This window comes from Fusarium proliferatum, assembly GCF_900067095.1.
Source record: "Fusarium proliferatum ET1 genome assembly, contig: FPRO_scaffold004, whole genome shotgun sequence".
Taxonomy (NCBI): Eukaryota; Fungi; Ascomycota; class Sordariomycetes; order Hypocreales; family Nectriaceae; genus Fusarium; species Fusarium proliferatum.
Window position 1 is genome coordinate 2,348,562 of NW_022194793.1, and position 12,545 is coordinate 2,361,106.

General features: G+C 49.1%; 4 protein-coding genes across 4 annotated transcripts; all 4 read right to left on the reverse strand.

Moving 5' to 3' along the window:
* Nucleotides 1–44: 44 nt before the first annotated feature.
* On the reverse strand, nt 45–893 carry FPRO_04929 (uncharacterized protein; the record flags this gene model as incomplete). The annotated part of the gene is made up of 1 exon (XM_031230492.1): nt 45–893. The coding sequence occupies one exon, from the start codon at nt 891–893 to the stop codon at nt 45–47; it is 849 nt and encodes a 282-aa protein (XP_031080623.1).
* A 459-nt stretch (nt 894–1,352) lies between these two features.
* FPRO_04930 (uncharacterized protein) lies at nt 1,353–3,155 on the reverse strand (the record flags this gene model as incomplete). Its single annotated transcript, XM_031230493.1, has 4 exons — nt 1,353–2,059; nt 2,121–2,331; nt 2,460–2,822; nt 2,880–3,155. 4 exons carry the CDS (start codon nt 3,153–3,155, stop codon nt 1,353–1,355), a joined length of 1,557 nt encoding a protein of 518 aa, XP_031080624.1.
* A 1,316-nt stretch (nt 3,156–4,471) lies between these two features.
* Nucleotides 4,472–5,659, reverse strand: FPRO_04931 (uncharacterized protein; the record flags this gene model as incomplete). Its single annotated transcript, XM_031230494.1, has 1 exon — nt 4,472–5,659. One exon carries the CDS (start codon nt 5,657–5,659, stop codon nt 4,472–4,474), a length of 1,188 nt encoding a protein of 395 aa, XP_031080625.1.
* A 3,376-nt stretch (nt 5,660–9,035) lies between these two features.
* On the reverse strand, nt 9,036–9,788 carry FPRO_04932 (uncharacterized protein; the record flags this gene model as incomplete). The annotated part of the gene is made up of 1 exon (XM_031230496.1): nt 9,036–9,788. The coding sequence occupies one exon, from the start codon at nt 9,786–9,788 to the stop codon at nt 9,036–9,038; it is 753 nt and encodes a 250-aa protein (XP_031080626.1).
* Between the last annotated feature and the right edge of the window lie 2,757 nt (nt 9,789–12,545).

Genomic DNA, 12,545 nt, shown 5'->3' on the forward strand with positions numbered 1-12,545 from the left:
ACATAGTTACCAACCCTATTCCGTATCCTTTCTCTAAAAGACCTTTACGAAACAGATGCATGCTCCGCAAATCGAACTTCAGCCTGGTGTATCCTCGTTTTTGCATCAAGTAAACCTTGCTCCGCTTGTTGGTACTCTTCAGGGGTCCCTTCATTCTGCCGTGAATTCCTGACTGCCTGAACCGCGCGGAGTTTGTCGCAAACAAGCTCCCAGTAAAATTTTTGTTCAGTACCGAAGTCAACCGGGAAGTCCCCTGGTACGTCCATGGCACCATTGATTGGCCCGGGTGCTGGCTTGCCCTCTGAAGCCTCCGCGGCCCTTCGTGACTTGCGCAGAAATTTCTCTCTCGCCTCGTCCTGTTTCTTCTTCTCTTTCTTCTCCTTCAGTCGTCGGCGTGCTTCCGCAAGGTCTTCGACTTCTTGCGCTGCAGCGGCTTGGCGCCTTTCCTCTTCCTCGCGCATGCGCCTCTGTTCAACCAATCGTGACCTCTCCTTCTCGATCTCTTGTTTCTCCCGCTGCTCCTTTTCTGCTCTCTGTACCTTCCAAGCATTCTCTCGCGCCTCGAGGTCGTCAACAAAAGCCTTACGCTGCTTGTCCATAGTCTCGCGCTCTTGTTTTCGTAGCAGGACAGCCTTGATGGCGCCGTCGTAAGCGCCGCGCGCCCCTGGCTCGGATAGGATGTCGCGGGCGCGTTCGAAAAGCTGCCATTTTTCCGCATCGAAATTGTCGCCTGCTTTGTCGGGATGGTATTTCAGAGATCGCTTGCGCCACGCGCGATGGATGTCTTCCTTGGGCGTCAGGGCATCGATGCCAAGGAGTTCATAAAGATCTACATCTTTGGAGGCATATTCTTGAGCGAATTGCAGCAAATCGGCGGCTTTTGTGTCAGACATATCGGAGTCTACTGGATTATATGTTGCTCGTAAATAACTGTTCGAGTGTGGGGAAAAGCAGAAGCTTTGGACAATACCTAGGCAGGCTTGGTTGAAGAATCACGAAAGCACGTGACCTCGGAGCCATTAAGCCTTTGAGATGGAACTGTACTCCGTAAGGTTATTTGATAAAAGGCTATTAAGGTGGTTGAAAATCTCATGTCCCAAACAAAGTACTTGTTATGATAGATTTCCCAAATGCGAGGCGTTGACGCCTCGTATGGCCCGAAATATGTACCCACCATACACGCAAGAAGACTTAATACGGTCTTAGAACAAGGTGAGAAGATACTGTCTTCAGAGAGCATGTTAAACTCATCGTCGGATATCATAAAGTAACGTGACATTATCTAAGTCTTTTCACCCTTGGGACTGGAGTCAGAAGAGTACTGCCACCTCCTAACCACCAAGCCAGAGCCTTCAACTATTTACCGTGTCCGCAAAATGATACACATTCGGTGATCCTGCTGACAAGCTGAGTAAGTATCGCTCATAGGGTCCTAAAGGCTCTTCAACCATTATCCGTTGTCTTGCCTCTTTGGGGCCATCATTCTCATTGCCAACGTATTCCCAAACCCATCGTCCCTTCGACCAATCGTTAGGATGGCCCATATGATCTTTTCCACCGTTCGGGCACCAATCAGGCTGGAATGGAACTGGATCGGTATATTTCTCCCGCGTTCGTTTGAGTTTCCAGTTACTGAGCAAAGCTGGGCAGTCCCAGACGTGGTCATCATTCAAGCCGAGGCCTTTGCAGACAAGCCTGATTCGTACGGAGCTGTGTATTCGCTCGTTTGTATCAAGAAGGTATCTTGACTTATCGCATTTCGATTGGCGGTCAGTTGGCCTATACAGACCTGGTGTACGAACTGTTTGGCCAGAGAGTTTGTAGAGGAGACCTGGAGCTTTACTTATTGTCCCAAGGCCCCAAGGTCTAAAGGGGCGGTTGTTCTCGTAGATTGGGTTGATCGCCCACTGGCGTTTCTTCGTCTTCTCTCTCCTCTTCCTCGACTTTATACTGAGTTTTGAGGGGGTTTTGTGGTAGAACTTGAAGTTCTGGAAGAAGCATCGTTCTAGTGCAGGGAGGTCGAACTCAACCCCAATTGAGGCCAGTTGGTCCATCATCCCTATCTCGAAGTCAGTTTCTAAGAACATGGTTGTTGAGTATAAGCTGTAGGGAATCCTCACATGCAAGTGTGATGTTTGACATGCCCTGGTCTTCCCATCCGCCACCACAGTTACCATGATTCCCAGGAAACCATACCTGCCTGAGATCCGTTGTGTATTTGTTCTCCGGGAGCCTCTCCCAGACCGCTGGTGTGAAGGGGGGTCTTGTTTCATCTAGGGCGAGGGCCTGGAACGCATGTTCAATTCTATCTGACAGATTTGTGTCATGCCACTTGAATGTAAGAAGCTGGTCAGCAATCCGAGTTCTTGAAGATTTGGAGGTGAGACTCATTCATCATTGTCGGCACGAATTCCCAGTTTCTCCAGCCATAAAACTCTAGGAATTCCGAGGCTACCCACGGTATCCCAGACACCCACTGCTTTGATAGTGATGATGTCACCTTGTCCTTCACTCCGCCTCACACGAGTGTAGCCGAGTTGTTCCAAGCGAGCCCTGTAAATGTCCGCAGCGTCCTCTCCTTTTGGTTTATCAGGGAATGGAATGTTAGGGAATGGATCTTCATAATCATAGTCCATCCAATGCTGCATATCTTTGAAGATAGGGTAGAAGAACTCAACGCCCTCCCGTGTGAGTAGGCCTAAATTGCCAATCATGCCTGCCACAGACCGGACTGTGAAAGCACCTCGGGAGAAACCAACGAGTATTATCTCATCGCCATCCATATAGTTGGAACATAGAAACGAATATGTTTCCCGCATACGCTAGAAGAAATGGTTAGCCAACATCCTTCATTATGATGCTCCAACACCCTCCCTCACCTCTGCGAGTCCCATACCAAAAGCACCGCCAGTAATACTATCGAGTACGTTGCTACCTGTACCAACACCTGACTCATAGTTGACAACTTGAAGCTTGCCATCGCTGCACCTCTTCTCAAAGCAACGGGATATTCGAGTAACGTTGGAAGGTATCTGAAGAGAACCCTCTTTTCTTAGCAAGCCGGCTTCTTCGTAGCCATTGTCACTATCCATCCAGGTGCCATCGCAGCAAGCGATTAACCGCTTGATGGTCTTAGGGGTAGTCTCTGTCGCCATCGTCGAGATACAACCGCCCGTGGGACCGTGTGTTTCAGACGCCAACAAAATAATGAGAGAAGGTATTCGTTAGTCGATGGTGACGATGCAGACGTTCAGTGCGGCAGCTTCGACCATTAAATAAGGCCAGAACGGCATCCATGAGATAATTTAAGCGACAGGCCAAGACCATCCCCGGTCTCAACCACAGGGCTGAGGCTCGCGAAATTACATAGGTAGTGTACAGTCAGACGACGATCCAAGTGTTAATTTCAACCTTCCTGTATGTAAGCCAAGGTCGCAGCAAAAGTACTTCATTCGATGTCGCTAGTTTAATTCAATTGCAAGACTACCTGATCAAAGTCAGCGAATGGCTCTTACAACCCATCTCTTATTGTACAGGAGCTAGGGGAGGAAAGAAAACACAGGTCCTTAATCCTAAATAATAAAAACTTAGGTAATATAGCCTAAGCTTAAGAATGACTTTTACTAAATTTATTTTGATACCTCACAGCAAGGTTCGCTGTTTTCTTGCCCCCCGAGGAAGAGATATCCATGGCACACAGTTGGGGGTCCGCAGCAACGCAAGCTGTTGCTTACTGCCTGTTTACCTACTAAAGAGGGCAAACACAGCGACTTGAGCCCCTTGTCCAACAAGATCCCTACCCACCTAATGCGTAAAGGCTAATTTGCTATGTATTTCAGTGCTCAGCTCCGATGATCCTGTCCCTGGGTCTATGCCAGACTAGCCCAGTACAAACCTCAGTCCTTACTCCCGCTGGTCAGCATTCTTAGATGCATTCGTTCAGTTTTCGCTCCAACTCGAATTCTGTGCACAGCCACAACACCCTGAAAGAAAATATGTAGGCTCAAAGTGCGACGATCAGTTCAAGAACTCATGACTGGTGGCAGTGTGAGCTTGCGCCATGTGTCACAATTTTGTTTTTACTCACTTACATAGGTAGTACGTATATTGGATATTGCGACAAGGAATCGACGTCCTACAGGGGACCAATAGATTCACCCCAAAGTGAACTCACCTCTGAAGGATATCATAAATACCTTCTAACGGATTGTTTCGGCCGTTGCCTTGTCCAGGAAACGTACTTAGTCAGGAGGATCGCATAATCTGATTATTCCGCCATGCTACTGTAATAATATGATGCAGCCATGGCACGGTATAACCACTGACAGGGGCTCTGTCTCAAAGAACAAAGTACGGTTTGGCAATGATTGAGAAAGAAGATTAGTGAATATATTCAGATATGTCTCCAGCTGAGACATACAAGTATTGTATTTATACAGTATCTTACAGCACAACTTCATTTCTTACTGCTCTACTTTTCATTTCGCTGATTCTCAGCATCAAGACCTTCTCTCAACCACCCCGGCACAAAAGCCTTAACCTTTACTCTATTGCGGCTTTCCTCCTCGCCCCAATCTAGGATAAACTCGTCCTCGGGGTTGAAAGCCCCCGACGCCGCATCTCCCGGCAGTGTCACATCAGTCATGATCTCGAGGCGGCACAGCCCGAGCCCAATGTTTCCCACACCCTTGAGCCACTTGCCGGCGCTTCGACCTCTTTTCTCAAATCGTCCGATGCTTGTGTCTCGTGGTATCATGTCTGCAGTCACACTCTCAAGAGAAGGCGTTATATCGTCCGCGTGATACTGAAGTGTTGTCGGCGGTGCATGCTCCGTTTCGTAGACTACACAGGGCAGAATTCGTTTGCGAACTACACCACGATGTCTGGTGCGGATTGTAAGTTCCTGGCCAACATAGCAGCCTTTGTGGAAATCGATTCCTTTCATAATATCCATATTCGTTTCCTGAGGAAGAGCATGCTCTCGAGATATCTCATCCTGACCTTCGGGAATACCATTTAAATATCTTCGTATTGTGTAAGCTTCCTGAGTGCTTGGTTCGAGATCGAACTGGGGAGGGTGCTGATCTAGTTGCAGTAGCCGATACCCCAGACCGGGGGCTCTTGGATCCTGGAGAGAAAAGTTGGCCGACTTGACGATTGAGTTAGAGTTCGCAGAATTTGAGTCGTCCCACGCATGCCAAACTGTCGCCTCATCATTTTCCAATAAGCGAACGGCTAGCTTTGCTCTGAGCTTGTAACGTTTGATATGTTTCGCGAGCGTCGACGCTTGGTCTGCATCAACTTCAATCAGATATCCTGGCTCCTCGGCCGAAGCTCCTGAAGTATTGTGATTCGGGTAGATGAACACATCGTAAAGTACTCTGCCAGTCGCAGTCAAAAAAGCGGCATAGAACCCATCACTCCTCGGTTTTCCGTCCTTCGTGGTCACGTTGGCAGTCACAATTCCCTGCAGAAACTTTGCTGAGTCTGGGCCGGTGACGGATATGAGCCTTCGTGAAGTCAACGATGTGTATCCAGAAAGAGGCGGCGGGGGAGGAGAAAGCGAAGTCGCGTATTGGCGCCGTTGCAGCCGGTAAGTACGGTATGTGAGGCCTGGAGAAAGATCGTGAGCAATGGCTCGCCTCGGGAGAAGTCGCATGATAGCAAGTGTGCGGTTCTATCAAGACGTCGACATGTTTTACACTGAAAGGCAACTGATTTGATTTGCGAAAAGCTACACAATGACGTACTGACAACGCTTGGTCCGTGCATTCGGCTCGCTCACGGACTTCGGACTTTGGCAATCCACGAGAACAGGATCAACATCTAAATTCCCCAAGTCCGAAGTTTATTATGCGGAGGAGCTTACTGCTTATCCTTGTTCCCGAAATCCAGGGGATTGTCTTTGGACATGATTAATAACTAATAGCTCTCGACGAATATCGTGGGTGTATCATCAGAGCGGTCAGCAGTAGCCGCGAGCAACTTATCTTATGTTGTCAGCAATATTTACGGGAACTCTGAGATCTGTAATGGATTTAATAGCCAAGAGATAGTACCTAGACGATGCTCTTGTCCAAAACATATCGTGAATGCTAGCCCATTGACTGGCTGGCCTCATTCCGCGTTGCCTCCCAGCAGGTCAGCAGCTCACCCCCAAGACTGGCAATAGATAACATTCAAGTAGTGTGCTGTTGATCAGCAGACCCCTATGTTAGACTCAGCATCAACTAGTATGTAAAGCTTATCAAACCCGCATGGTTTGCTCCCGCAGTCCCGATAACAGAAGGTCTATTACCTAGGTAAGCGTTTCGGCATGAGATCAAGTCTATCTCGGTCACACAGGCCACTTCCCCGGACTCATCTGAACCTCAGTGGCCTGATCTGAAAAGCCAATGAGACGCGGTCCTGACGTCCGATTTCCGGCCCGGGATTGCTCGGAGAGGAAAGCGGAAAGATGTGGGCCATCTTCAGGTCCTGTGACCGACCAACGCCGGCCGATGCGACGCCGTGACTCCAATAATGTCCGTATCGGACCTTGTGTGAATTTTATCGACAGGTACTAGTCTGGCTCGCAAAGAGTTACAGATTTGATACAGAGAACGCGCAACATAGACCCAGAAAACGCATAACGTTCCATGAAGAAGCTTTGTGTTAAATAATTGCATCTATGTGACGATTTCACCATCCTCTCATACGATTCTTGCATTCTGATGCTGAGTATTGTAGTATACGCGTATGCGTAACGAGCGATAATGAGCGATAAGGAGTGAAAAGGGCCTATCTGGTCTTATCAATCTCATGATCTGTGATCCTCCATCGGACCCCGGTTTCCCCCCAAACTCCTTCTAGAGATCGACTTTTAGCTCAACGGCCAATGCTTCCGAACACGAAGGCTGAAGCTTCCCCTTCTTCTCAGCTACGTGGTTATTGTGAAGAAGACCGTGCATAATCATACACAATGCCATGGCAAACAGTCCAGACACTTCGCTTAAGCAGGAAGCAGTCAATTCTCCTTTACCGCCTCTATCAAGCCAGTAAGGGGCTACTTGGGCTCCTTCATTCGCAAACCGAGTCGATAATGGTGCATAGTACGTGCTTTGAAATCTTACTCCTCTAGGGGAGGAAAGAAAACACAGGACCCTAATCCTAAATGACAAAAAGACTTAGGTAATGCAGCCTAAGTTTAGGATGACTTTTTGCTAAGTTTATTTTGACACCCCACAGTAAGGTCCGCTGTTTTCTTGCCCCCCAAGGGCTCCTGTAGGATGTCCTGTCCAGTGCTGTCCTGCCAGGTCAGCCGTCGGTGAGAGACCCAGAAGCGGTCAGCTCAGCTTGCTTGGGCGAGACACGCCCTGGGCCCTTGCATGGTGAATGGTATGTACCTGAGATTATGGGGCCACGAGCCTCTCGGCTAAGAAAGCCAAGAAGGCAACGAGAGGATATTAGTGGGTAACGAGATCGAGTGGCCGGGAAACGTGTTCATGAATCTAAGGAATAAGAAAGAAAACTCGCGTCCCTTCTTTCTCCGGTCCGCCTCATCGTGATCCATCGGACAGGAGAATTCATAAGTTATTGGGCGTCTCGACCCTGCCCAAGGTAAATAATGATAATGGAGCCCTGACCCGGCAGTACGTATGTAAGGTTTTAAAGAGTTCGACTTCAAGCGGAGGCGACCCGCGTACGCAAATTTTGAGCATGGTTCTATCCTTGTTCATGATTGAGTTGTCTATGTCGACGTTTCGTAAGATATTTGAAAATTCTGAAGAAAACCACCACTTGTGGAACGCTAGATCCAGTTGGACCCATTTGAGGCTCGATGCGGCGACGGCTGGTGGGGGATGATGAAAAATCACTGTTAGTGGAAGATCCAAGCATAAAAAGATTGTGACATTGGGCATTGAATGACTCCTCAGGGATGTTTTGATAGTTCCGCCAAGCCTGTACTCGTAAGTCCTTCTTCTTCAGCCAAGGGATGGAAATGGCGGGCGGGCTATACGGCCTGGGCGGTTTCGTCCGTCTGTGGTTTTTGCCAGGGCCTCTTCTTTTCTTCTTCTCTCCTGCGCCCTGGCGTCGTCGTTTCCAGCCATCGGGGCTTGGTAATGTCCGCTGATAGTCTTGTCGTGATTGATGTCAAACGAGCCTTTCTTCGACCACGTACTGCTATGTCGCTGACATCCATAGCAAGAATGGAGAATTGAATGTCTCCGCTGACAAAACCCCGACCGTTATAGACGCCCTAATGTGTACAGTTCATGTATTGTGATTGGGTATCACAAACCCTGATGGTTGGGACGTCAAGGTCTTTGATGATGGGCGGGCCTGGCTGATGAATCATTCACCGCAATCGAAGGGGGGAAACCATAGAGTAAAAGGGGCGTGCATTAGAGGAGTCGGTGTAGCACTGCCAAGGTTCCGCACGCCCTTGACGGGTCTCACGGGCACCGCCTGTTGGTCGCAAAGACACCCCGATCGGACTTGGGCTTGCGACCGATCCCGATACTCTCAGTTATCACGAAATTTTTACCGCTGATAAGGATATTGACCGGCGAGTATGGCGTCAACGCCGGTTACCATTCATGATAGCCGGCTGCTGACCGAGGCATAGCATAGCGAGGTTCACAATTTGCAAGGAGATTCAAGATTGATATAGTTTTCAATGTTTTTTCTTATTTGTTTTTTGGGCTAATGAAAGCCTCTTTTGCTGAGCTATCTACCATTGGGGCGAAGCCTAGAAGGCTGCCACTCAACCGTGTGTCGGGAGCGGACCCAATCATGATAATATCCAATTCCCATCTGTCTGGTACAGTCCCTTCTTTGTCCTTCGTAGAGTGGTGAAATCCTTCTTTGTAATAACACAATGAAATCCGTAAAGTCATATGCTTTGTGACGAAAAGAAAACGCAAAAATGCTTTTTGTTGTATCCAAATCCGTGTGGTATCCCTTTGTATAGTAAACGCCATGCAATGCCGCCATCGCTGTGTACATGAAACAAGTCGCTAAAATCACAAATCAATCATCAAATGAGTTCCCGCTTAGTAGACCGAGATGGCCGACACAAGCCTCGCAGGGTTTCGAGGTGGCAGGTAGTACTCCTCATCATAGAGTGAATTGGATTCTTGTTCTTGTTGCGACTGCTCCTTGACATCCTTCTCATCGAAGGTGAGAATGGACTGAGGCGGCGAAGGGGGCATCGAGTCATCATCGGATGAATCTGAGTCGTGGTCGACAAGCTCGGGTGGTGAGTTGGAGTGGGATGGTGTTCGAACCAGCTCGAGCTGAGCATAGTCTTCCTCAAGATCATCATCTTCCATATCTTCGTCGAGCTCGATATGTGTGATTCGTGGGCTCATGGGCTTGGCGGGAAGAGAAGTATTGGCCATCTCAACATCGTCATCCTCTGAATCGTAGTCGTCGGAATCCGAAGAGTCTGAGTCGTAGTCATCCTCATCCTCTTCTTCGACGATGTTGTCGGCCCATTGCACCCTTCGTTCTTGCTGGGCATTGGTTGCTCCTCGAACAGATTGGTTGAACCACCGTTCTTGTTCTCGCTCAGCGTCGGCAAGCTCGAGCATCAGAGAATCGAGGAGGTTGGCGTGACCGACAAGCAGTCGAAGGTCATGATCTGGCTGAGCAGCCTCACGCGAGAGCTTGGCTCGGGCCTTGTGGGCGAGGTAGTAGGTTTGTGTGATAGACATGTTCTTCTTTAGCGTGGACTGTCGGAGAGAAGAAGTCTTGGAGGCAGTTGGCCTATGAATAGAAGTGGTTGTTGTTGTTGTAGTCGACATGTTGAAAAAGAGGGCCCAGATAAGGTAGGAGTCTTTGTCCTATGTATATAATGGCGGTTTGATGTTGTGAGTCAAGGCAGCGATCCCGATTGCGGCAGGCTTGGTAGCGGCAGGGATGTCGGCTGTGGTGACAATGACTTGTGGGATTAGGTGATAAGGTGCTAGTCGAGTCCGTGGGTTTGTCTGAGACGACTGTGGAGATAGTTGACCTTGATAGAAGCTTTTGAGGCTTATTAGTAGTTGCTGTGATGATGCTGTGTTTATCTGATTGATGCTGTAAGAGAGATGGATCTTGGAACGGGGGGGACTCCGAATCTTTTTAACTCCAGTGATCCTTTACGGACTTTTCATGTTGTCTCACGGGTGTGGCATGGGATTATGAGTTATGCCCGACACGCCGCTAAGCGGACTTTGCGCACGCGGACCCGAGGAGTGCGAGAAATGTCCACAGTCCCCATTGCAAAGCAAGGGCCAAGGTTCAAAGGGTGTGTGGCTTAGTGATGATTGACATGGATATGGGTGTGTGTGGACGGATGACTCTTAGACACCGCGAAGCCGCGAAGCTTAGAAAGATCCACCCAAAAGGCTGCCACGGCACATCGATTTGCACAGGGCCCCTGTACCTTTCTGTCTTTTCATACTGGATGACATGACTGACGACACGTCTCGTCTATCCCGCAGCGAAACATCCCCGTCCGCGGCCCCGATGGAGCGGGCGGACGTTACGGAAGTCCATGTCAATCCCCGGGCTTGGGTACCTCAGTCAGGCCGCTACTTGACGGCCATGGCGCAGGTACCTCCTGTATTATGTGTACCCGAACTGGGCAGGCGGAGGTTCACTGCCCTGGATTCTTCCATGCCGTGTCCCTCAATAGGTACTTTGTTAGAGTTATCACAGCGACTGCATCTTCCGGCTAGGTATCAATACCTGCTACCAGTACCACTCTCAATCTTACTGGCAGTCTTACACTTCTTCTCCTCAATGGCGCAACAACCCCATTACTTTCACCATAACTCAGATCGAAACATGCTCAACTGTAAGGTAAGCACTGCCAGCACACGCCTGGAGTCGCAATTTCACACAGGGCTGGCGTGGGCGATTCATAATCGCAGGCTGTTTCGAGGTCCGTAAGCAGCCTGCAAATGTGTGTTTGATTAGAAACCCGGTGCCATTAGCGTTGACTCTTCAGCCTACCACAGTCGTTAATCTGGCCATGTCCGTCTAGCTCCGCTAGAACCACGACAAATCCGAGGATGGATTTACAAGCCTGCTCTTCAGGAACCTTACCTAAGGCAGATGCATTTCTCAGCATTGAGCGAACCTTATTCGTCCTTTGCGCCCTATCGGTGTCGCGATCACGTCTGACTCCGACACGGCGATGACTCTCGCTACAGAATCGATTTCCTAGATGGGATAGGCAGAGATCGAGGTGTGACCCTGATTTACAAACGCTGCATGCTGGCTCAGCAACAACATACCGATACGGACGGGAATTTGTATTATGTCCATGCATCCATCAAGACCAAATCCAAGACAACATTTTGCATCCCGTGCCTCCCTCCAAAGTTAAGTTTCCGTCACGACGATAGGGAGTATGACCTTCAGTCCCCTACAGTGAATACCCGCTGAGCCCAGCCCAGTTCAATTTGATGCTTATGCACCCACGATTCGCCAAAATCAAATTCGTAACGATTGTTTGAGTATGCTCCACGTCAATGTTGGCGAGTTTCACGTAGTGGCTGATTGATCAGTACAGATTGCGTATTCCGCTTCGCATCGTATACCCTGAGGCATAACTCCGCCTCATATGCTTGTCGTCAGCAGCCAAGGAATCATAGGGCATACTGCTAAAGGGGAGCTTGTTCCAGACAGCGAACTCAAGCGAAAGCGAGAGTGTATACCATGGTAGGGCATCGTCCAGTAACAACGCGCGATGGTCACTGTGCCGCGGGCCTGGCGCAGTCCGTGGGGAATATGTACGTCCTCGTCGACGTATTGCTGTAATCAATCGTAGGGCTGAGCTCAGTCGGCCGCCATCTAATCCATGCATGGATGTCGGCTTTGTTATTAAAGACCGAATTACGGTATACGAGCTAGTGATAGCCAGCAGGCCTGTCAATCACCACCGTTACGTTCAATGATAACGAGCAACAAGTAATCCAAATCCCTATATTCCTGCAACCGGTGCCTCATGGTCACTTGATAGGCTTTAACCAGGCAACTCTGAATCTGTTCTCGCTTTTGTCGTTTGGAGATCTAAGTCAGCACCAACTTGTTGTTGTATTGCTAGCATTGGATGTTTGTGTGTTATGATTGCCTAGTGTTTTCAAAGGTTAGGCACCTCTTTTCTCGCAGGTATTTTCCCGCCAGATACATCATAGATATTCCACAGCTACTAGGTAGGTAGGCAGTACCTCTTATCCTTGCTATGCGTATGCTCATGTGAAGTAAGCAAATTTATTGCATCTAATCCGAATATCCGTGAAGGCAGTCGTTCATTAGCTTTGATTCCCTCTTTTCTCGTTGCGGCACTCTTGACTCGGCTACACGGCTAACCTTAAGACGGCCTCTTAATCGGCCCAAGATGATGCCGACTCAGAAGAAGCCATGTTATTGCCGGACTAGGCCGGCCTATCCTGAATCCCGAGGTCGCCGACCACTAACCGTCCGTGACTGTCCGCTGGGCGGTCTAACGACGGGATTGACAAGAGTCACAGATTTTCTAAGCTCCGCTTTTCTGGAAACATTTTTCGTTC